General features: G+C 31.8%; 1 protein-coding gene across 3 annotated transcripts in view; it reads right to left on the bottom strand.

The window, feature by feature from the left end:
- LOC129965823 (TOX high mobility group box family member 3-like) overlaps nt 1-26,053 on the bottom strand; it is a 269,775-nt gene that overhangs the window by 15,837 nt on the left and 227,885 nt on the right. For all 3 annotated transcript variants that reach the window (XM_056080034.1, XM_056080033.1, XM_056080035.1), the window contains 4 exons: nt 18,616-18,729; nt 16,327-16,730; nt 12,964-13,306; nt 9,623-9,747 (listed from right to left, as the gene is read on the bottom strand). In XM_056080034.1, the coding sequence (XP_055936009.1) occupies nt 9,623-9,747; nt 12,964-13,306; nt 16,327-16,730; nt 18,616-18,729 (986 nt within the window). The remainder of the gene's footprint in view (nt 1-9,622; nt 9,748-12,963; nt 13,307-16,326; nt 16,731-18,615; nt 18,730-26,053) is intronic.

The following is a 26,053-nucleotide window of genomic DNA, read 5'->3' as shown; positions in this document are numbered from 1 at the left end:
CGAAATTCCTAAACTACCGATGCCGATTTCGAGAATTCATAAGAAAGCTCATAGTTTTATATGCTTCATTAATATTCGTCAGTCCCGGTTTCCGTTTTCAAAAGACACTCTGCAAAATAAAACCTTTAAAGAGACTTCAAATTGTGCAATTGGGCCGATTTCGCCAATTTATTCTATTACTTTGTAAGCATAGCGAATTAATCAATGTCTTTTATTTATTGTGCAAGAAAAACTTTAAACAGAAGTTTCTTTTGTTGTGATGTTGTAAAGTATTTTTTTTTTGTGTAAAATATAGTCTGTCAAAGATGTTTGACATGAATAAATTAATAATATTATAATATGGTAGGCGAATCGGATTCTTCTTCTTCCACCCCACCATCACTGAATGTAGCAGTATCGAAATGGCGAATCGGCTAATGGAAAAATTAAAATAAAGTATTTTCGCTTTTTAAATTAAATAATAAGAGAATATTTTTAAAACTTTAATTTATTTTACCCCCCCCCCCGATAAAAGTCATTGAAATATACACCTGTGGCGCTGCCTTCGCCACTTGATAGGCACTCGAATTACACTGAAATCTAGTGTCCGCATTTCCCATTTTGAAAAGTGCTCACGAAATTCAAACGTGGTCGAAAAATCAAGACACTTCAAATCATAATCGCGCTGTCGATCAAAAATTCTACAGCTTATTTATCATTTCTTCTCAACACGTGATCGCAGCAACACGGGTGTAGAATTACCCTAACTCGCCCATTCAAAAAAAGCAAACAGAGGGGGGTGGGGGTGGAGGGAGCTTTCAAATTTTCGTAAAACAAAACGAGTAAGAGAAAAAATATATATAAAAAGAAGAGACGATAGCATTCATGACGTCATCAAAAATCCTAAAAAGAGGGGGGTGGAGTAAATATTCAACCCTCCCCCCTTCCACCTCTCCTCTGAAGAAGGAATGTAAAACGGGTCCGGAAATATAGATAAAAATAAAGCAGTCGAGTCACATCGCAAAAATCCAATATTCAAAAGTGAGGCAAAGGCGGTAAATCACTCTGCTTTTATGAAAGGCCGCCAAGTAATGTCGTTTTATAGCGGCCATTAAAACCGACAGGACTTGTTCCTACTGGGCCAATAGCAGATCGGGATTCCCTACCCACCCTGATGTTTATGGGGACCATAGGTACCTTCTAGGCGCCCTATGTTTATGGTCTTTGCAGGGCCGTAAAGACAAATGTAATCTTTGTAATGGCCCGCTTTCCCTGCCTTCTACTACGACATCTGTTCTGTGAGGAGCTCCGTTTTCCGGGGACGGGGTTCGGCGTTTTTAGAATTTAATCGCTCCATTTGGCGATCGGTTCTAATTTCTTCCGCCTTAACCTCAATGCCATCGTCTTCAATTGGTTTTCTACTATCAACTAGCATTAAGACTTGCAACCACTTAGTAATACATTCTGTAATTATCGTTATATTTCGCCATGATTTGTTAAACCTTAATTCATTCGTAGTCTTTGTTTCCGATGCAAAAATATTCCAAGATCCCATCTACCCTATTGGCACAATATATTGTAAAATATATCAACTACGTTCTCCGACATTCTGAATGTTGGACGACATTATAAAGCTCTCGAATCATGTTGACAGATATTTTGTGTTATTATGATGCGAATGTCTCCATTTTGTTGACCTCAAGCTAAACACATTGAGTAACGAGTCGCCCATATTCGAGTGATTGCAAAAGTTCTCATTCAATGTAGAATTAGATGCAATTAAAACACGCCTATGTTTAGTTTATATCTCCTTGTTTTGGCCCGTTGTTCACTGTGTGAATCACCTGTGATTCACGTCTATTATCAAATTAATTTTTCTTTCTCTACTGCAATTAAGAGATAGTAAAGAAGTAAGCATCTAATTAGTTAGTGGTCCGAATCGCAAGCACGATTCATGGAAAAAACGTGTTAAAATTTAAGTATAGAAATATAATATAAAAACGAAGCATTAACTAACGATAAACAAAAATTTTGCTTAAATGCATATATTTGGAAAAGTTTTCAAATCCAGATGGTTTTTCTTAGTCAAAACAGAAACTACTATTTGTATGAATGAAACTGATAAAATCATAATCTATCAATGTTTCAACAATCAAATATGTATCGTTACAAAATTCCGGTCAATCTGGAATTGTGAAAGTAAGTCAATATTTGGATTGTATCCATTATGATTGAGCCAAGAAAATCTTTTATTAAACATAATATACTTTGCTCATTACAATTATTTAATTTCCTTAATGCCCATGATCATAGAAGTCTGTATAAGACACATGCAGGTTTAATACGTAATTAATATCGGCGGTGAAACTAAATTGCAAGCGTTCAAGAAGATTCTGAACATATCTTGGATGATTCTACAGATGCGCGTGAGGATTCATCGTCTATGGGAAATCTTTCAAGTGAACTCAGAAAAAAAAAATAATAAAGAATACAAAATATAGACCGTATGAGCCAATACTTGGTACACCGTTGCCAGACGTTTCGTTGTTGACTAATGCCATGGCTGAAATTGATCGAAGGGCTATTATATCGGACTGCTGGACGATGCTAACTCAAAAGTTCTGGCAAAAATTCTTTCACAAATAGTCAGCAACTCCATCTGTCCAGATGATAAAGCATGGGATATAAATCTATAAAGCGGTCTAGACAATGCCGAATCAAACATTATGAAGAGGCCCTTAATTATGAAGTATGCGGGGTTTTCAACATCATAACATATTTCATACTCAGTGCATCTATGATACTAATTTTTCGCCCAGAAATTTCTTCACATTGAAATACAGTGAACACAAATTTTGAAAAACCGTCTCCGTAATTTAAACACCAAATAGAATGCAAAACAGAAAATGGAGTCGCTGCAAAGGGGTTGATCATTTTAGGTTATCGAAATGTTATATTTAAAATCCTCATACGACAGATGATCTAAAAATTGCACTTCGCAAAGAAAAAGACATGACGATTAAAAGTAGTACAGAATGCTTTTAACGCTCCCCCCCCCCTAAAAATGTTAAAATGCTGTGAAGTATTTATTATAAATAAGAACTGTACAGCTGTCTTCTATTTCAAAAGAAGAGGTCACTAGTGTGGCATTCCAATGAGCTAAGTTAACAACTTTTCGCAATTTCTTAACATTTTTGCTTCTATTATTATAGTGTTCAATACATTACTATTCTTTTAGTTCTCTTATCTCTTACCTTTTTACACATACACGAATAAAATTCCGACACTGTATCACTAACCTAAATTGTGAATAGTCTCCTGAAAAATTTCTTTAAAAATTTGTTAATATACTGCGGCAATTGTTTTTTCGTCTTCTTGTTCTTGACGTTTATCACCTGGAAAAACAGTTACCTCTTTTGAAGTAAGGATACCGCTTTACCGGAGATACTTGTTAGATGTGATTTCTTTTTAGCTATACTTTTCCGTTGTTGCTTTTCAGTTTCTTTTTAAATAGCTATCTAATTTCAAACTTAAGTAATGTTTCAACACACTACTTAATAGTTTAAACACAATTTCAATTGATTGTTAAGTAGTCCGAAAAAAAATGCAAAGTTGTGTGCAAGTTGAATTGACATTATTTATTTCCCAATATTTTTGATTTTGGCATTTACTGCACTTCATATTTTTAGGATCAAAATGCCACTCAGTGAGTGCACTTGTGAAATTTTGAAGAAAAGATCAAAACGTATCTACAGTAAAACAAACGTTGTTTAAATGACATCAATGTATACCTATTGAAACTCCATTAACTTATTAATGAAAATTAATTGCAATAAAAAATAATACTTGATTTCAAAATAACCGCTTATCTGTGCGTCCATCTTTATTTTTTTTTAAACAATTTAAGAACGCTTTAAATACAATGTAGTATAATTTTTCAAATTTTTCGATTATACGAATATTTTTTTTCCGTGCATACTTTTTTTCATATAAATGTACTTATCTTTTCATCGGAGAAGTAATCAGTTATAAAGAGTGCGTCGCTACATAATCAAATCGATTTGTAAGTTTAGAGTTTTTAACTTACAAATCGATAATAATAATGACACGCGATACCCAAACTTGACAGCGGGGATAATGTTAAACGATCGCATCGGGTAACATTTTCTCCCTGTCAGAAGTCGAGATGTGTGAAAAGACCGAAACTGACACGGACGTGTTATTAATTTTCTTTCAGATTAAGAACTATGATTTTCCGAAGGGTATTAGTCTCTCATTCCATTGACTTCGCACGCTGGATGCATGCGATCTCTTATCTTATCGTGCGCTGTAGAGTGACAAATTTACTCATCGGCTTCCATTACTTGTACTTGACAAAATTAATACGATGTTATTTTGGATAAAAGGTCTTCGGTACATAAATACATGAATTATAAATTAAGATCTGCAATTTTTCAAACAAATAACACATCACAAGACCGAACACAAATTAATAGATATTAATATTAAAATAAAATAAATCGGAACATGTTAAAAATTCCTTAAACAGTTGAGTAGCTTCATTCTGAAAACCTGCTTTTACCAGTAGTGTTTATAATTAAACGAAGAACTGTAGAAAGCTTCAAGTCTCTAATGCAAGAGAGAGCGATGCAAATGAAATTATATTTTTACAAGCAAGAAAAAAAAATTTAAAAAGAAGATAGTAAAGCATATCAAAATATTTATTTGAGCAAATAAAGGTAAAGAACTAATATTTTATTAGTAAAATTATTTTTTCGAAAGGCATTAAATTAGAAAATATTGAGAGAAAAAAATGAAATTTATTTAATAAGAATTAATTTAATTATTCTAGAAGAAATTAATTCGTGAAAAGTGAATTATGAAGAAATTATTTTCAAACTAAGAATATACTAAGAAAGAAAAAAAGAAATTTAGACCATACTGAAAAAAGAATAAATTATTCTTCTTTTAAAGAATATATTATATTGAAGAAAAAAAGTGAAATTTATTTAATAAGCACGGATTTATATTATTCTGGAACGAATTAATTGGAGAAATGCACATTATAAAGAAATTATTTGAAAAAAAAAGAGTGAAAGTTATATATATTTATATATTGCAAAGATTCGCCTAAATGATTGTTGAGTTTTTCTATATTTCATTTTTCTATTCATTTGTAGATAATTTTGCTTTTCTATATAAAATAACACAGGATAAAAATATCAGGAAAAATAAATTAATCATATTTATCCAATTAACTTTCATAAATTAAATATAATTCATTCAATTTTTCTATTATTCACGTTTTTTTTATAAAATCATGCACCACTTTTAAACACTATTTATACACAACGATTGCAACAAAACGAGGCAGTGGAAAATTAACTTAATCGCAATATTTAATTTTTTTTAAAAATGAAACATTAACCCTTATCGTGGAAAGATTGCTTGTTTGAAGAAAAGCAAAAAAAAAAAAAAAAAAATGTACATAGGTAGCTTCTTTATGCTATAAAAACATCAAAAAATAAATAAAAAAATCGTGTAGTAAAAATCGTTTAATAAACTAAGTTAAAAAATTTTTTATAGTGGCAGTATATTTTTATAAAGTTGTATGTATGGTATACTATACAAAATGAACATAAGGGTTAGTATATTATGCTTTATTCCATTCAGTTTCACATTAAGATTACATAATAATAATCTTCTAACTTCAGGGATCTTTTGTTTTTCTGTAAAAATAGCTCATAAGATTCATTTTGCTATTTACATGCAACAAATAGCAATCGACCAAATAATTCAACAATAAAGGACGTAGTTATTTATATGCAATGTTATCATAACAACGCACATCAAATTCATTGAATAACCGAGATATGATTCTATTTTACAAGATTTTTTTAAAAAAATAAATAAAATTGACTTTGCTAAAGAGAGTTCATTTTCATTCGCTTCAAAATGCAGTTTATAATAATTATTTTCGATTATTTCAAATATTTAAATAAAAATTTTCTCTTGATTTTCATTCTCTCTACTAATAAACGTTTAAATGTTTTTAAACTTCGCGATTTGGCAACGAAGTGCTTGGCGTGCCACTTGGCTCCGATACAAGCATAAAACTGACAACCCTAGTTCGCTTTCCACTTACGTTTGAACTTGAGCTGCAATTAAGGAAAATAATCAGTTTCTCTAGATGCAGTTGTCTACAGTTTTTATAACTCTTCTTTTTAGAAATTTTCTCCCTTTTCTCTCTAAGAGAGTCCCCTTCTTTTATTTTCTCTTTTCTCTTTTTTTATGTTATGGTGAACTTTCATTGGTTAAATTGCTTTCCTTCCAAACATCTTTTTTTTTTTTCTTTCCTTCTCCCTTTCTATGCTTGTAAAAGTAAGTAAGCGTGGAAAACATCCGATTTTTTTTTTCAACCGTTTCTCTTCTTTTCCACTCACACGCGAAGATAATTTAATTCATTCCATTTTCCAAAATACTGAAATATCGTATCAAAAGCTGAGGGGTACGATTAAACGCAGAAGAAAGTGCAGATGTGTTTTTTTTTTTTCTTAGTCCACATGGAAACTAAGTAATCAAGAGATGTGGAGGTTAGCTTATCTTTAAATTGATGACTAAACTATATTATGGTTTCGAAACTCTTATTTCTCATAACAAAGCAATAAAAAGCGCGTATTCTGCAGAATTTCTTTTAAACATATACAGCTTTATATTTATAACTCCTCGGATTATAAGTCGCACTAATATATTGAAATAAATTTAAAACAACAATAATAATTAAAATTCCACAAACTTTGCTTTTTACTTTTTATTTTTAACCATTTAACTGTTTTTGACGAGTATACTCGTCATGGAAAATATACAACATTTAGCGTTATGACGAGTTTATTCATCAGGAGTAATAAATATTGTGTGACAGCGGATTCTAAACGGATTCATATATATCTGGAGATATCCTCCGTGCTTTTGCACATGCGTTAGGATGGGTTTAATTCGTCAAAATAGGGGTGAGAGGAAAGATGAAAGGAGGGGATGTTTACATTTAACAAAATAAAGTCGGATTGCTCTCAGACCGAATTAAAATAATACGGTCAGGAACGACACGATATTCACGTGAAGAAAAATTGAACAAAAAAAAAAAAAAAATATCTAATAGGACGAAAATCAAGGTCAAAGAATGACGAAGAATTCCGAAAATGCACTCATCCTTCCGCGTCTCTCCCCTTAATGAGATAGAATCGTCGAAAAGTGGTCGTCTCAGTATACGGAAATGAACTATACGAATGAAAGTGAAACATATTTGTTTCCTGACACTGTATTTTTTTTTTTTTTTTCATTTTGTATCTACTATAGCTGATCAATCGGGAAACTTTCTTCCATTTACTCGAACCCTAAATTCTCCTTCCCTATGACCAGGAAGAGCTAAACTACGGGCTACTCTCTCTCCGAGGGAGGACGAATCTATCCTTCCAAGAATTCCAACTTTTCTTTTCTGATACTTTACAAGTATATAAAGGGAGGCTATTCCTTACAAAGGTGGGCCATGCAGCTCATAAACGTGACATATCCTATATATCTTGTAGCTATTTGAAGAAACCTATATATATATATTACTTTATGCCTTTTCACCCCACCCCGTACAATTTTTTTATTTTGTATTTCTAACATATTATTCCTAGTATTTCATTTTATTCCTCCACTATATCTCCTCCGGAAAAAAAAAAAGAAGAGACGGGGGAGGGAAGAGGGGTGTAGAGAAAAAGAAACACATAAAGGAATAAAATACACGAAATTCTTTCATTTTTATTATATATATATCTGGAGATAGAACACATTGCAGATACGAAAAGAAAAGTACATTACGCATGAAGAAAAGGAGTGAGGGGACGGAAAAGGAGAGGGAGGGAGTTTTTATTTTGAAAGATGAAAGCTGTCAAGGCAAACTGCAATGCGAAAAAAAGATAGTAGGGTAAAAAGGCGGGATATGGAGCATAGAGGGGGGGGGGAGAAATGTAAGAGCATGTTTGTTGTGTGTAATCTATGATCTATTGCTCGGACTCTAGTGATGGCTCATTTTTCATACATTTCTTTTGATTCCTTCTGCAAGTGAAACATATATTTTTACTCCTTCCGTGGAAGGGCTTTTCATTCCCCTTTTCTGCTATTATAAAGCGCCCGATGAATAGCTCTCTTCATTGGGGTGCGTGAATGCGGGCGTCAAATGGGCATGCAATGAGATCTCGATCAACGGTGGTTGCGAGATGATGACTTCGAATCTTAACTTCGGAAGGTGGGTTTAATTAGATGAATGATAGTCAAGGGACAGAAAGAGAGAGAAATCCAAAAATAATTTCGCTATCTAACAGTTTTTGACGATTTAGTGTTTGAAAGACAATTAATATCTGCTAAAAAAATTAATATCTTTTCAAACTTATAACTTTTTTTTTTTTTCTCTCTCGTAAGGTCTCGGCTTGTGAGCCGTAGGGTTTCAGGTTCGAGACCCGATTCCACCGAAGAAACGTTGTGTAAGGGGGTCTGTTGCACGTTAAATCCGTCATGCCAAACGTCCTCCCGCTGGTGTGGAGAGGGGGGTGCCAGCTCAGGTGTCGTCCTCGTTATCTGACCGCAGTGTTGCTTTACAACGAGACGTTAATATAACTAAACTAAACTAAACTCTCTCTCTGTCTTCTGACATCCTTTTATTAAAACTTAAGATCAAATTCATCTAAACTTTTATTGAATATTATTCAGTTTATGGCCAAATTAACTATTGTTATGTCATCTTCGAAACTGAGATTATCAAAAGATATGGCAAGGCAAATTTGTTTGTCAAAACATTGATCTCGTAAAGAATGAAAACTCCCTACCATAAAAGGACTTCCCTCTTGGAAAAATTCCGACAAAATTAATAATATGGTAAATTAAAGAAATTGAAACTATAATCTATGACAGTCAAAAACTGTCAGAAGACTAAAGTGTTTGATTTGAAGCTAGCCTACTGGTGACATGCCCTTTTACACCATCAGCATGACTATGCGATACGAATTTTCAGATAATTTTATAATGTTGACAGTCAACTTTACATATTTTTTTCATAATTTAATCATGGTTTATTTATATTATATATTTTAAAGCACTTAAAGTTTTGCTATATAATTTAATTATAAAGCCCTTTTCTCACTTCATTAACAACAATGTCCAGAGTTAAGAACCTTTGAATTAAAGAACTCCGTAAGGTAACTGCAGTCAGTAAGCCAGATATTGAACCTTGTGCGGACCACTCCCCAGGAACTTGGTGAGCCGGAACTCGAGGAGAAGGGGGGGGGGGGTTACTTCACAGCCAAAACAGATTCCTTTAGGAAAAATTTTGAAAATTCGGATAGTAAAAAGTAGATTTTGGAGCACTTTAATATTGCATTCATTTTTTATATGTGTTGGAGGACTCTTCCGAAGACACTCCCGAGGTTAGCCCAGATCATCTGCAGTTTGCAAACCACCTGTTGGGAACCATGCTCAGACCCACAATTCTAGATCCCAAAACTCTGTTCACAGAGTATTCTGGACGATTTTTCGCATCACATAACATACAGACAATAACCCAGTTATAAATATTTGTGAGATTAAAAGAAAAGTCACTTACTTCTGCGGTTCATTGGGATCCCTCTTCTTCTTCTTCTTCTGCACCTTCGGTTTCTTGATGGGCTTCCCGGCACTCGGGGGCCTCTCCACGGGCTCTGGGGATGGGCGCTTCATACCACAGATCAGCTGCGAACAGAAAAGATAACAATCAATTTTTGGGAAACTAGCGAACTAGGCAAAAATATTGCAAGGAATGTGTGGAACAATAGTCAGGTTTTAGAAGTTTTTTTCATGAAAATACGCTAAAGGCTTTCTCAAAATTCAGAATATAAGGAAAACTCCATATATAGAACGTTTTTCAAGAATAAATTTCTGTATATTAAAAACTTTCTACATATCGAAAAAATCGCATACAAAAAAGGTATATCTGTATAAAGTTATATAGATAATGCTACTGTGCTTGAACTAAAAAAATATACTTATTTTTTAATTCGTAATCTAGGAATCGATGCTTAGTTACAAAGTGACAATGCTTTAAGTTATCTTTCTAGGTAACAATAGCCATAATATAGAAAGAAAGATAAGTTTTAAAATAAATTATTTTTATATTTTTGATACAAAATGTATTGGTAAAAAAAGTATTGGTTTATTAATTGTTTAAAATGCTACATGACTGATGTATATATCAGGAATAATCTTGTGACCGAGGTAAATTTTTGAAATTTATAAAAGATGTGTAGAATTGTTCTGCAAATACATATTTGAAATTAACATACAGCTTACTCGAGATAAATATTAAGAAACTATTATACAGGCCGGAAATGTTAAATATTTATTTTAAATATATTATTCCTTTTTCAATTAAGTGCTAAAGGAAAGAAACGTAATTAAAATAACCGACAACAATTTTAGAAAGCCGGGAAAAGAACATCAGTTAACTGGAACTTCAATTTCACCCATTTATCAACAGATGGCAGCACGATATATTTCATTTTCTTCGACTTAAAAGTTTTCGTTAATAAATAGCAGAATAAAATATATTTTCAAAGTTGTTTTTTCAAATTTCGATATATATTCGTAAAATATTATTGTTTAGACATAAAGTAAAGATAAGTATTAATAATTTATAATAACTTTAGAATTTCAGATTATCAAAGATATTAAATATGCAGTAATCGTATTTAGAAATTCCGAACTTCTCGTTGTTCTAAAGCATTATTTGTATTCCAAACCCGATGCGCCATTTTGAAAAACAAACTTTGTGTTTAGAATATCGACAAATAAATCTTACTTTCGAATCAAAAAAGCTTTCGTATTTTCTTGAAAATTTAAATGTATAGACAAATAAAATGGAATTCGTTTGATTTTTAAAACAAACAATCAAAAAGATTATCGTAGACAAAATAAATCGGAAAAAATGAGAGGTATACTGCGAAATTCCGAAAAAGAATTACAAATATATAAAAATATTTGGCAAAACATATTATATGAAAATTGTTTATATTTTAGTCTTAAAAATCGGAAAAAGTATAATTTTCGTCAATTCTCCATATCTTTCCATTCTTCACTATAAAAATAACACCTGCGCCTTAAAAGATACAGGAAAAACAAATACTTTTGCACCTATAAATATTTTTATAAATCTTGCACATTTAGAAGTTTGTTTTTTCGAAAGAAAACATAGGATGCGCTTCATTCTATAATTCAAGTTGGAATTTTATTCGAAGGCTTACAAAAATAAAATGAATAATAACCGATTTCCCTATTACAGTTACAGTTAAAATCAGTTGAGGAATCCGGCAGTTGTTGAATGTATCGATCACGCGCGCGAAACGGCCGCTCGCAGCTGCTGCCAAAGTCGATTTCTAAACTCGATGATATGAACACTGAGCGATTTCGAATCGATTAAAGCTGTTTGTAGAAGCCCGCGCCCTTAAGCTTCGCATTCAAAATGGCGGCCAACCACGTGTTGTGAGGTTCCGATTTAGGATGAGCACGCGGAGAGTTTGGAAACAATGTGATGATGATATCGAGACAGGCCTACAATCGTTATGGATACATAGGGATTTCGTTTTATGAATTTTTCACTGTGTGAGGAATATATAGGATTTATTGTTTACTATTCATTTTTATAACATCTGAAAGTGTATAAAAATAATTTTAAAAACATGAAAAACGGTTGAAAATAAATTAAGATATGTAGCCAGAATTGTGTTTTAAGCAAAATTTAAGGCTATCATAAACATCTATTTAGTTACCTAAATATGTCCGATTTAACCTCCACAATAATAAAAAATTCCTGTCGGTAAGATGGAAGGTAAAAGTAGATTCCTTTTAATCTAAGTTAATATTTCATGAATCTAATTTCAGGCAAAATCATGGTTTAAAAGTCACTTTTTAGCCCCTAACTTCTAAGATGTTGCAGTTATTGAAAAACTTTAAATACAAAAATTAATGAGGCACTAATTTAATTAATTTGATTTGTTTTTCTATCTTCAATATTAAGAAATGAAAATTTCAACCTCCACCATTTCCACCCCCTTTTAACTAGGTGGCTCATTTACGAACTATCCGAGGTTTTTACATTTCTAACGACATATTCCAAATCGGCTAAAGTTCAAACGAAATTACTGCAGTTATCTTGTTTATAAGATGACATGGGGAAAACGTTATACACATATTAGCTTATATTATACATATATTAACTTTTGAACAAAGGGTGGTTTTGGGTTCTATGGTGCACGATCGGTGAAGATCTGCAGAAATTTTTCTAAAGTCGAGTTTTGAGAACCATTCCAATAGGTAGTTTTCCTATAGGAATCTACCCAAAAAAAGTTGTAAATATACAGTGTTGTGTCTAGAAAAGAGAAAAGGAGGAACAGGACAAAGACCCAAAATATATAATAGATCCCAAATTAATGACTGATTGCATTAAAAGTTTTATATAATGGTTACGAAAGCCAGTGGCATTATTACAATAGAAAAAGCACTTCTATACGATAAAATATTTTTCCAAAGATATATAATAATTTTTGATATTGTTTTACTGCAAACTCATTGCAAGAAATGGGCAATTAAATAAAAAACCCGGTGACATTTATAGTCTGAAAAATGCATTACTTGAATTGATCATACACAACAGAGACTAAACCTCCAACACTTTAAGTATTCTGTTTCGCGTTTAAAGCAACTTTCATTCCTAAAGCAAAGTAGAATAGTCATGTAATTCAGCATTTTTATCATCCTTTAACCGAAAGATTAAATTGAATCTATTTCTATTGCTATTAAATGGATCCCATTTCTATCATTATATTATATAAAAACTCATTTGTCATTGGCTCTGCTCAAAATAATGGAGGCATTTTATCTAATCTGAGATAAATCACTTCATGAAATAAGTACCTGAGATAAATGTCCACTGTCGTCGCTATCTTCACTCGTCTCTAGTCCTGGCGACGTATGGTTCGATCCAGGCGGTGAGGACCCAACAGATCCTGGCCTTTGATGTCTAGGTGCACCCAGCTGCAGGGCCAGCATAGGGGAAGGTGGTAACAACTGCTGCTGGTGATGCAGCTGGTGGTGGTGCGGGTGTATGTGGTGCTGCTGCTGCTGTTGTTGATGAGGAACTGGATGGTGGTGGACCTGCGGATGCTGCTGCTGTTGTTGCTGAGCGTGGGCCATGTGCAGGTGTGATTGCTGCATGGGGCCGTTAGAATAGCTAGTAGGAATCGCATACTGTTGTACACTACGGAGAAGATAAAGACATTTCACAGCTTAATATATAAAAATAAATCATAAAGTGGCACAGAAATCTCAGTTTTATGGGTTTCAGAGGGAGCCTTTATATGAATCTCTGAATATCAATTCACTATAACAGTTGCAATGGAAAACGGTTAGTCTACTGTCGCAAAAGGAATTAAAAATGCATAATCAGTAGGAGCACAAATTGAGAGTACTGGACTGGTTATACGGTGCAGGACCAATTAAATTATCTGAATATGACCCTAATTAAAATTATTGATTTATTTGGATAAAAAGAAATACATTTGAAAGATGAGAGATCTGTATTCTATGCACTCTGTATTCATATTGGATGTCATTTTACATCGTAGAACTCTTTCTTTAAATCTGAAACGTATCTGGCGTCACATGTCTGCATAGTTTTCATCTTTCTGTGAAATCTCCTCTTGAGCTGACTGAATGTATGTAGCTTAGCGTGTTTGAAGATTATATAATATGGTACAGTGGTATGGTACCCTTCTTTGATAGACAGTTGTATTTCCCTTATGCTTACATTTCTACATTATAACAACCACCTTAATATGGTACCGCAGCTGATGATTCGCACTTTTAATTTTCAACTACACGTTATTTTTCTCCACAATTTTCCGATTGTATTTCCTTCTTTTATAAAAAATAATTATCATACGAGTTTGCAAGAATCTTAGTATCATTTTCTTCATGTTAGGGTTAGTATTTCAGAGAAATACTTTTATTTTCTCTCCCCAAATCGAAAGAATTAAATGCATTCTGTTCAGTTTGAAACGAAGTCTTTCCAAAAGTACGAAACTAATATCTAAGATTTAAGGATAAGGTCCGGTTTCTGTCCGAGCATGACAAACTTTTACCAATCACTCAAAAACTCACAAGCCACCATCATGGATTATAAGAAATAATAACAAATGGCTCTTAAGATTGCAATAAAATAGTCATCATTACTATATTCAGTGAGAAATCACCCGGAAGATATTCATCTTGGCTAAAAGACATTATTCCTACGTGGACCCAAATATCAATTCCTTTAAAGGTAAAGTACTAATTTAGTACATGATAGAATGCTTTGAACCGCTTTATTTCTAATTGAGGAAAAGAGAGGCAAGACATAAAAATTCTATTAGAATGTTGGGATTTTTCATTCAATACTTGGTAAGAAATAATCTTTAAAACCAAAAAATGTTGTTTATTTTCTTATTTGACAGCTCTGACTGATTGAAAATCCATTAAAAAGAACAGCAACTAAAAATCATAAACAACGCAATTGTTCGCCTATTTAATTAATATGTGAATACAAGAATCAAAATTGCGATGGATTTTGTAAAGATAAATAAAACAGGCAAAGAAAAAAAAATTGTATAAATGAATCTGAATTTCAGACACTGAAGGAATAACAGTAGTAATTTATTCTAAAATCGTTATAAGGCATTTTTTTAAAGAAAAGTTTAGTTTATTTCAAAATTACATGATGTCTATTTTAGGATGGATGTTTTAGTTTTCAAAACTGGCTAAATCACGAGGAAGATATGTTGGAAAAATATTTCTTGTTTTTAAAAACACCGGAAAAATGTTAATAATAGAAAAATACCGGACAAAAAAAAAACTACCAAAATTAATTACAAACTATAACTAAAATTAAATAACCAAAAGCCGAGACTTTTTCCGCCAATGTCTATAAATTTATTATTATCAGTTTACTGTTACTGTCTGAAAATAACATAATAAAAGAGATGACATATGAAACGAATCCTTAAAATTGAGATTTCACTATACTTTTAAGTACCAAAACAAAAATGTTTTCAGTGTTTGTCACATGGAGAAAAATAAAACTTTCCTGGAAGATTTTATTTTTATAAAAATTTGTACTTACTGCGGACTAAATCTGTAGTCTATTATCGAATTATACTTTCAATGAAAGAAAATCAAAAATCATATTATATATATATATATATAATATACACGAGTATATCGTTAATTTTAAAAATGTGATAGTTTGCATAGCTATACATTAACATCTTTCGAATAAATAGAAATAAAAATCATTCTATGGATGGAGTCCTGTTTTTGTATTTGGAAAAAATGCACAGAAATTTGCTTTAATGTTGTTTGGCTTGGCAAATTTCATGACTTTAAAGTCTCATGATAAAAGAGAATTATGCAGAGAAAGCAATTCGGAGGACTTGGAAGATGAAGTCCGATTTGCACCCTGCATATGGCAATAGGATGGTAGAACTACCAGCGAAAATTAGCCCACTTAGGGAAGATCCAAGGAAGCCTCCAATAGCTCATTCCAGTGATTAAACGAGCAATTCGGTCTACTAGTTTTATTTTTTAATAATAATGATTAATAGAAGAGTCAAAGTATCGAATCCATAATCTTTTCCCAGCTTGACTTAGCCATAATTTAAATACTATACCATTGGTAACCAAAAATTATGATAAATATTTTATATGGTAGATAATTTATTTGCACTCTTGCAAATATTCGATTTAAGAATGAACGAAACGCTGAACAAAATATTGTATTTTTAATAGTATTGTATAGAAAGCAAATGAGGCCTTGGGCATAGTAATTATTTTTCATAATAATATTATTCACCCTGCAATGGCATAGCAATGTGGTGTAAAAGAGGTACTGATGTTTTGGGGGTCAGTTTTAAGGGCTTCTATGAGGATAAAATATTAGCGCTTTAAAGTCACATTTTAAATCTACATGTGACGAGTGAACAAAAAGTATCACAATACCCATGACGGCATATAGACTTGCTACTCCTCTGTATACCTATAACCATTCCCCTCCATTTTAAGCTTAAAACAAGAAATGCCTATGATCCCACTGGAATAATAGAGAGGATGATGCTAAAAATATTTCATTTGGATCTTGTACTACCTAGTACCATCAATATTTATGACAAGGACTTTCTGCAGAAACCCGTGAGCCTTGATTGGTGGATGTGGTTCATAAATTAAAAACTGATCGCATGTACTCACTGAAACTGCACTGACTGTGGTGGCATCATACTGCCAGGAGCTATCTGCAGCATGTACATGTCATTCGGATGATGGTTTCCATACTGATGCTGCTGTTGCTGGTGCTGGGAAATTTGCTGTTGTTGCTGCTGCTGGACATGGGAGACCTGATGATGTTGCTGCTGCTGCTGTTGCTGGTGGTGATGATGGGGTGACCCGGAGAACGATGTCATCATTGTCGGGGGTGAAGGCGTCGTAGTAATGGCCGTCATGACAGGTCCTATCCTGTCCATGGAAGATGTCTGGCTACAGGGACTGGGAGACATTTGAGGTGGTGGCGACATTAGATGCTGCTGGTTATTATTTGTGGATTGTTGTTGTTGCTGCTGTTGCTGTTGTGTGGGTTGATCTTGGTGGCTCAGTGGCTATGGAAATCAAAGAATGTGTAAGAAAGACAATAAAGATAAGAAGACTCATGAAAAATGCATATTCGATGTAGATGACCCTCATTTCAAATGATATTGTGGCATTTAATAATTATTATTTGAGCCATTAATCCTTTTGCACCTACTCTTTTTAAACTTCAAATAACCAAATATTCGTTTAATGAACTACCAACCCTTCTGAAATCTGTGAATTCGAGATGTTTGAATGACTCTCGCACCCTCTCACTCACAGTACCTTTATAATGAGTAGAATGAGTTATTAAAAGTGATAAGCAAGCACGCCAGTACATTTATTGCTTTTCGATATTCGCAGTAATCATCATCCAACAATCGGGTGTTTAACAAACTGATCTCCGTAAAATTTTATAAAAATTGGTTCAAAGTTGACAACAGGCTTTGAAGCATATTCTATGAAGATATAAAAGCATAATTAATCCTAATTATTTTAGTACAATTTTTAAACAAAGCTTAACAGGTGTTTTAAGTGCGCGATCACCAGTACCTGTCACAGCGCTAATGAGACAGTTTTGTTAAAAATGAGCATATATGTTTCTTTCAAATAATATTCTTAGATAAAATCGCAGCAATATGCAGAAAGGTCGTATCAGTCATTTTATAAAGTGAAATACACAAAAAGTAAAATCGACAGCGCTTGAAGATTGCTCAAAGATCAATCTACCTTGACGGTCATCTATGACCCATTCCCCACGGCGCTACTGATATAACACGATGCCAGTCACTAGTATCCATCGTGGCGACTCATGTGTTGATGAAAAATGTGCAGAAATATGCTTAAATGTCGACCACTGTCAGTATTTTTGCCATTTCCCTACATTTTATTATAATCTTAATTTTATAAAAGATGTATCAGAGAAATGATACATTTGTACTTTCTGCCCGTCTAAGAAATGTTCGTACGCAACTGCTGTAGCAAGATTATTTGTAGAGAGCACACTTTAATCCTTATCGTGGCAAGATTGCTTTTTGACGGTTATTTTTCACAACTGATTTAAAATTATTATTTATTTATATTATTATTTTAAAATTTAATTTAATTTTAATGTAAAATTATTATTTAAAGTTTTAATATAAAGTTGTATGTATGGTATACTATACAAAATGAACATAAGGGTTAAACATCTGGACAAGAGTCAAAAGTTAATTTTTAACCCCCCCCCCTTTTTTTTTAATTGAAATATAACACTTATGCTAATTTGCTTAAAGTAAATAAGAAAAATATTTTTTTAAAAATATTTGTTTTTAATTTATAATCCACGAAGCGAGTAAATGGTTGTATAAAGTAATACATATTTAAGTTTAGTTTATCTAAGGTAAAATATATCGTTTTACTTTTATGTCATTAACTGTATTTGGAATTGTTTAAAAAAAAACGAAATGAAATTTTATATATCTCATCATACAGTAAGTTTAAAAAGAAACAGACACATAAACAAGCAGCTCAGTAAAAGATTTTCTCTAAGATAGAAGATCAAGAGACTCTTTCTGTTTTAGACCACTTATTCATCTCAGATGATCAAATCGACATTTCAAAACAAAAGATCTTACGAGATAATTTATGCTTATGCAGGCGATTTCAAATCAACACAAGAGGAATAAATGTGAATAAAAGATACAGCCCAGATAAATTTGATAAGAATCTCATTTTTTTAATTCACAATGAATGATGCGCCTCGAGATTTCAGTGTTAAATGAACTAAGGACAAAAAGATTTAAAATAATGAGTTTACTAACACTAATATCACGCTTTTTCTCATTTGAAAAGCCATTAATGAAAACAATAAAACACATAATTAGGCACACTTTTTTGCTGAATAATTTTAAAATGTTCGAGGGGTGAACATACCTGCGTCGAACCGTAGACATCACTGGAACTTGTGTCGCTGCCGGGGGTAGTAGGAGGTAAGCTGATGGGTGGAATGTCGAATTCCTCGTCTCCAAAACTGGGGGTGTGGAACGTCTGAAAGAAAACGATGCACATTATTTATTTGTTGGAATAAAAAATTTAAAATTTCATTAGAGAGTATATTTTGTATTCTACTATAAAAATCTTGAGAAGTGCATTACATAGCAGGCATATGGCATCCACATAGGAGTATGTCCCCCCCCCCCTTCTGAACATTTCGGTGTACTTCGGTACAGAATGTCTAAGTTTTAAGTTTCATTTCGTTCACGAATATAGACTTTTGGACTTCCATTTTTCGATTAGGTACAGAATTTGGCATTAGCACATTGCGTGCCACGTTCAAGTAGGTAATATTTCCCAAGGGTCGCAACGTGTATTTTGCAATTCGCAATCATTTAACATCAAATATATTATGTTATGTACGATGTGGTCCAATTACTTTAGTTTTATGAGTTTTTAATTAATTTTAATATCGCTCATGTATTTTATTTTTCTACACTTGCGAAAATGAGGCTTAAAAAATATTTCCCCATAAGCCAAAAGACACTTCTGTAAAATATATTTTGGTGTCGCTCAGTACAATGTAAAGCGGTTATGGAAATGAAATGCTGTTGCACATAGGTGTGCGACACCGCCTTTTTGGAAATGTGATCGTTGCGCATCTGTGCGCTTGGGGCAATCAATGTTTTAAAATCATATACAAAATTAGATCCATATAACTAATTGCATTTCTGAGTTATCGAGATCAAATGCAAACAGACGAAAAATATATTACATTGCACCAGTAACATCCTGGTTTTCAGAAATCACTTACATCCCACTTCTGGCATGAATGGATGAAAAGTGAATTTGCTTTTTTTTGAAAGGCAAATAACTGAGACAAAATACGTAATGGAATATCTGCTGGAATAACAAATAAATGGCAATACTACTAACAAATAAATGGCAGAGAAGATATATCAATAGTAATTTTTAAAAATCTATAGAAAAGTAAAAATACATTACAGATAATAAATAAATGGGAAAATACACAGACAGACGATTTTATATAGATTGATTTCATCCAGGATTTGATATAAATCAAATTCCATGAGATGTGCGCAAATAAAAAGCATTTAAAATAACTGAGACTTTTTTTTAAACTTGATCTTCATTATTATATTTTCTGAATTTCTTCATATCAAATTTACCAGTTAAAATTGAATGAAAAAACTATTAAAAAATTCTCATTCTGTTAATATAGTTGATCAAATGATAATTTTTTTATGCAAGCATATATTTCAACTGTTTTTTTTTTTTAATATATATATATAGAGAGATTTTTGAGTTTGACCTATTGTTAGTGAGGTTTTTTTTTTCTTCTGATGCCACAATAAAATGATTATTTTAAATCGCAAATTCAGTATTTAAATCCACATTTTGAAAATCTTTAGATAAAAATAATTAAGTTTAAACCTAAAAATTAATTAAAAAATAAAATTTAATTTTAAATCTTCTTAATTAAATGTAATTAATTTAAATAAATAAAAAATAATTTGTAATAAAGTTTTAATTCAATCAAGAAAAAATTTAATTAAAAACCTTCTTTATTATCTATGATTTTTTTGGGTAAAAATTTATTTAGATTATAAAGCGTTCCGCCAGCCAATCAGATAACGAACATTCTTTTGTTTATATTTAAACAGTTTGTTTTTAAATAAAGAAAGTGAAGTCGTGTCTGATAGTACACTAGCCGTTTTTGAAAATGATATACGTGCTGTAATTAATAAGCAATGCTGTTTTCCTCTAATTGAATAAATTTTCGATAGTTAGATATGACTGCATATAGATATGACAGCAAGAAATGATTTATAAAAGAAAGCTGAATGCGCAGTTAAAATGTGAATTTAGAAAATATTACACAACTGAGTGAAAAATATACTTCTAATTCATTAAAGTATGCATGGTCTTTAGCCGAGAGATAACAAACATTATTCAATCAACAAAAATGGTCAGCTAAACGTTGCTTTTGTTTAAACTACACAATTGATTCATTGTCAGAAGAAGAAAACAAGCTCCCTGCTGTGAAAACTATTTGACAGATGAAAAAATAATACAAAGATAAAAAGCATAAAAAATAATAATAACCAAACTGACAAATCTAGGAAAATCATAAAACAATGAATCGGCCTTGTGTAGATCGTGAAACCACTTTTGAAGGCTCTTTTCATAATCCGAGGTCAAGAGAAGGTCACAGACAATTAATTTTTTAACTGCCCACTTCCGACAACGCCACCTATCGACTTCGAATGGAGATTTCTTTCCTTAAAACGAACGTAACAAGTAGTGTCTTTTCTGTTCAACAAATGGGAAACGAGATTATTTTAGGGATTTTTGAAACAAAGCGCTCGTGCAACAGAAAATTTGAGGTATCAGAGAGCTCTTTGATTTTACATAAAAAAAAAAAAAAAAAAAAAAAAAAAAGCAAACACATGTTTTGTTTCAACAGAAATTCTGTACTTTCCCGGATGTATATTGAAAGTGACAACACACTTTTTTTTTTTTCGAAACTAGTAAAAATAATGGTATTTCATTCTTAAGTTTCGATGATTCTAGAACACTTGGGAACTATTCTTTTATATTTCAAAAGTAAACGTTCGAAATTGATATCAGTGAATTCGTAGTTTCGATTATTATTTTTTGCAGATCTGAAGTTGTTTGAGATAACAATTCCAACAAGAAGTTTGAATGATAATGATATGAAATCGCTTTTAAGATGAAGCAATTTAAACGATTTGCCTTATTTATAAAGTGGAAACTGAATGAATAAAAATCATTTATTATAGACTCATTACTCTGTTTTTTTAAAAACCAAATTCGGAATCTGCACGAAAAAACGATTTTCTACAGCATAATTTGGCAAATCCTAAGTGAATTCTTGAATTACTTATTATTATTATTATTTTGGAATTATCAATTAGCTAAAACAAAATAAAGGTCACGGGGTCGTAAATAACTTTTTATGTGGATATAAAATCGTGTTCCAGTCATTTACATCCTAACGACTAGAAATCATTTCGATGAAGGTGGAAATAACTAGAATTTGTACGCTATAAATTTAAATTTGTACCAATAAAATTCATTTTTCCATACTTTTTTTATCATACAAATTAAAGTTTTAGATAACCTCTTATGGATGTATGTACGAATAAGTATTCTTTGACGTTGAATGTACATATGTCTTTGCGATGCCTCTGAACAATTAAGAAAATTGTAAACTAACTGTAACTGTACAGTTCTATTAGTAGCAAGTCTTTTCTTTTCTTTTCTTTCTTAGGTCTCAGATTTTTAATTTATTTCTTTATTTATGTATAAACATTGTGCTTGTTTACTGGCAGTGCATGTAAGCATCTACATCAAAGAAAAATGTGCAATCTGTTATTATTATTTCTTTAAAAGATCTCAGAATATCCATTCAAACAGGGATTCGGACAAAGAGCAGAAAAGTATTTTAACTGAAATATAAGGGATGTTGCCACTTCCGATTTCTTGCACGCTAACAATTATTTTTTATTTACCTCACACTGAAAAAGACGTTTATTTTTTCCTGACTTTCTTTCACCAACCGTTATGCAGTCTATCTATGCTGTCGGCAAACGGCTATAAACTGCAACTGTGAAATATCCACTTGTATAAACTGTTTATTATCCTGTGAGTAGATGATGTTGCTTTGGTTGAGGTTTTTGAAGCTACAGAATGCACGAGCAGAAAATTGGCGATTTATCGCTTTTGCATCAATTTTTTGCTTTTAGGGTAATTAGAAAATTATATAGTAGGTTGTCACATTTGGCAATTTATCGTCAACAAAAAGTTACAATCTGGCGCGAATGTCCGCCATATACCCGATTCTCCTGTCTGGCCAATAAAGGGCAGGGTCGTAAGAAGTTATCGCTTGAAGAACCACAAAGAAGAAAACGGGAACACGAAGCAGAAAGGGGAGGTATCGAAATTTTATATATTTATATTATAATAATGTAATTTTTTTAAAACTTTCATTTTCAATTTTTTTTAGCTGGCAAAAGAGGTTTTGGAGCTCGACCAATTTTGAGATGGGAAAAACCATTTTTTCTAAATACCGCTGTCATCTGATAGTCACGTGATTGTTTCAAACTTGTTAATAACTTAAACTGGTTAATAACTTAGTTAAGAAAAACAATGACTTAAAAATAATAAGGTTCTCACGTGATAGCTTGAAATTTGAGATAGCAGATTTCAATTATTTATTTATTTATATTACAAACACTTTTTTTTGTGTGTGTTTCAGCGCCATCGCTACGTCCTTTAAGTATCTGTTCAGTGCTAGTGCAATATCTTTTGAGTACATGTTTTGTATTTATCCTCTATGTGAGTCTTTTTCATATGTATTCCCAATTATGTAAAGTAATTGTAACATCCAACATCTACAATACAATGAGAAAAGGAAATAAATTTAACCACTTAATCATTATAGAACTCCACAATTTATTCTTGCAAAGGTAATGAACTTATTTTACTTTCGAGATCTGTATGCAGAGGAGAGGGATGGGGTCCTCTAAAACAATATTTAAACCATCTACGCAACACGTCAAAAAAATCCTAGCAACATTTAGCTGTTTTTCTGACCACAGGAATTCGAAATATCGCGTAGGTGAAGAAAATGATTTCAAAAATAATCCATCATCTAAAATATTCTAATGATTTTAATGACTCAATGTACCACAAATTTATGAATGAAAAACAAAACTTATAAATTGTTACTTATAAATGCCCTTGACTTACGCTAGGCCTCTACTAACACAAATTTATGAGCCTTCGTCAAACAGGTTAACCTGGGTTCAGAAGCCGGCCTATCGCTTAAAATTCACTCCGCGGTTTATAAGGGAAGATCGGAAACACTTCATGCATACCAAAGGCTCGACTACCCTAAGAAAAATCGATTTCTCATTTTGAGTTGCCTAAAGTGCTCATATGAAGGAAAACTGAAAGATACATACAGCGAGGGGGGAGGGAAGAAATGAAACTGCTAACATATGAAAAATTTAAACGAAATTTCTAAATAGATTTTGGCGGGGTTTTTTTAGTTTTAAAGTGAGATAAAGTCGCGAGTTTGGAGTAGGAGTATTTTCTAAGGCACTAGAACAAAATAAGTATCTTAATAGAAATCGTTTTTAAAACTTTTATCACATATTTTTACAATTCAAATAATGCGCCATGTTATAGCCTGGCAACATTCAATATTTTATTCCTTTCATATTATCATTTAAAAATAAATTTGATTTTTAATCATGAAAGAGAATTTCGTTTGAGTTGATTTTCCAAAAAAAAAAAAAAAAAATATTAATGATTCAATAATTGAAAAAAAAAAAAAGACATGCTTTAAATTTTATTTCCAGAATGCAACTTCAGTTTAAAGAACATTTGAAATGTATTTCAAAAAGCCTTTAAAAATATATGATAATTAAAAGGAGAATTATTCACTGGAATAAATGTTTTTAAAAAATAAAAGAATCGAATAAAAAAACGGAAGCGAAGTAATTGATCGTTTTTCTTTGGTTGCCATGGTAATGTGCATTATGAATTGTTCTCCAAACTTGCGAGATTATCAGACAATAATATTATTTTAGTATTTTGCATTGTTTCATGAATCAATTCTTCGAAAATGGCTAAAATTGCAGCGGAATAATTCATGTGTTTTTCTTTATGATAACTTCTTCCAGTATCGTTATTATACGCGAATTTTTGACAAAAATTCACAAGTACGGCTTTACTAACTCAGTATTCTCCTGATATGGCACCGTGCGATTTTTTTAAATTCTCGAGATTGAAACTGCTTTTTTATGGCCTTTGTTTCGAGTTTCCTTACTGACCCAATAAAAAAAAATTCGCAGAAAGATTTTAGAAAAATTACATTCAGGATTGTTTTGAGGATTAGAAAAAAAATTTTTTGGCAGAAGTGCATTCCAGTAAAAGATTACTTCCAAGGATATGTAATAAATCGTTTCCTAATAACCAACGTCGAAAATCTTATTCCTTTTGAATTTTGCAATGCGAAGGGGGGTTGGGGAGCTGAATTTTTCGTAATCAGTAACAAATAGTTTAATTTTTTTTCCACATCTGGTATATACATGATACCACATATTCATATTAAATGTGGGAAAAAAAACGTAGAAAAAAATTTATCACATAATTTTTTTTAATTCACTAAACAGGTTTTACTGTATTTAGCGAAATTGCTCACTTAAATTCTTTTCAGAGAATTGTATCAACGTACTCTAAGAGATACACTGTAGCCCTAGGATACTTTTTTTTCGAAGAAATGAATGGTTTTGTAGGTCAGTAATGATTTGAGGAAGCAACAAAAGAATTGATGATCAGCAAGAAAAGTAGGTTTTAAGGAAAGCGTTTACACCTAGAGGTGCATTTTTTTCCTCCACTTAGATTTCGGCAATATCTTACGTAAGAAAATTAATTAGGCGATTAATCTTTTTTTTGTTTGTTTGTTTGGTTTTAAAGCGCAAAAAATCGCTTTGTGAAAGCGAGAGTACTACTGAAATATGTGACGGTTAATGCGATTTTTAAAAGTAAATGTGAAGAAATAAATCGGAGAAAAAAATTTTAAATCATAAAAGAGATATATAACTGATGATTATTTCTATTTCACAAAATCACAAATTAACATTTAAAATATATGATTAAGCCCTTTTTCTTGAATTATTTTTTAAGTTATCGGTTATATCCATTTATGTTCCTAAAAGAATTATTGAAAATAAAGTGGACAAATTTTTAAAAATTTACAGATAAATCAGAAAGAATGATAAAATACAATAATTTGCAAATTCCGGATTGTCTAAACATGCGATATACTATTCACTTTTTCGTTAATTTTTTTCTTAGGCTTTCTTCTTAATATCTAAAATCATTATATCTGAAGAAATATGGCTTGGAATGTGCTATGTTTCAACTTTACATTTGGACTACTTTCATGTTCATTCATACAAGGATCAGAAAACATGGATAATGAAGCATCTGGCTGAATTAAATGAATAATGAAGCATTTAATGTATGCACACGAACATACACACAAAATGATAATTCCAATATATTGATTTGACTAGCAGGTAGTTCGATAATCGATAATAATTATAGGTTACTTTGGAAGAGGATAGAATTGACTAACTTTTATACCGATTTTATATGCCAAGGAATGAAATAATGAAGCAATAATTGCACAGAAATTTAAGATAACAATCTTTTATCAGTTTGAACATTCGTCTTTCTTTGCTACGCAGGAGAAATGATATTTCTCACTTTGGCGGTAAAAATGGTCGACTTTTGTCACATTTTAATCGCCAAGACTGTG

Source organism: Argiope bruennichi, chromosome 4 (genome assembly GCF_947563725.1).
Source record: "Argiope bruennichi chromosome 4, qqArgBrue1.1, whole genome shotgun sequence".
NCBI lineage: Eukaryota > Metazoa > Arthropoda > Arachnida > Araneae > Araneidae > Argiope > Argiope bruennichi.
The sequence above is the reverse complement of the archived record's forward strand: the minus strand, read 5'-3'. Positions and strand labels throughout refer to the sequence as shown.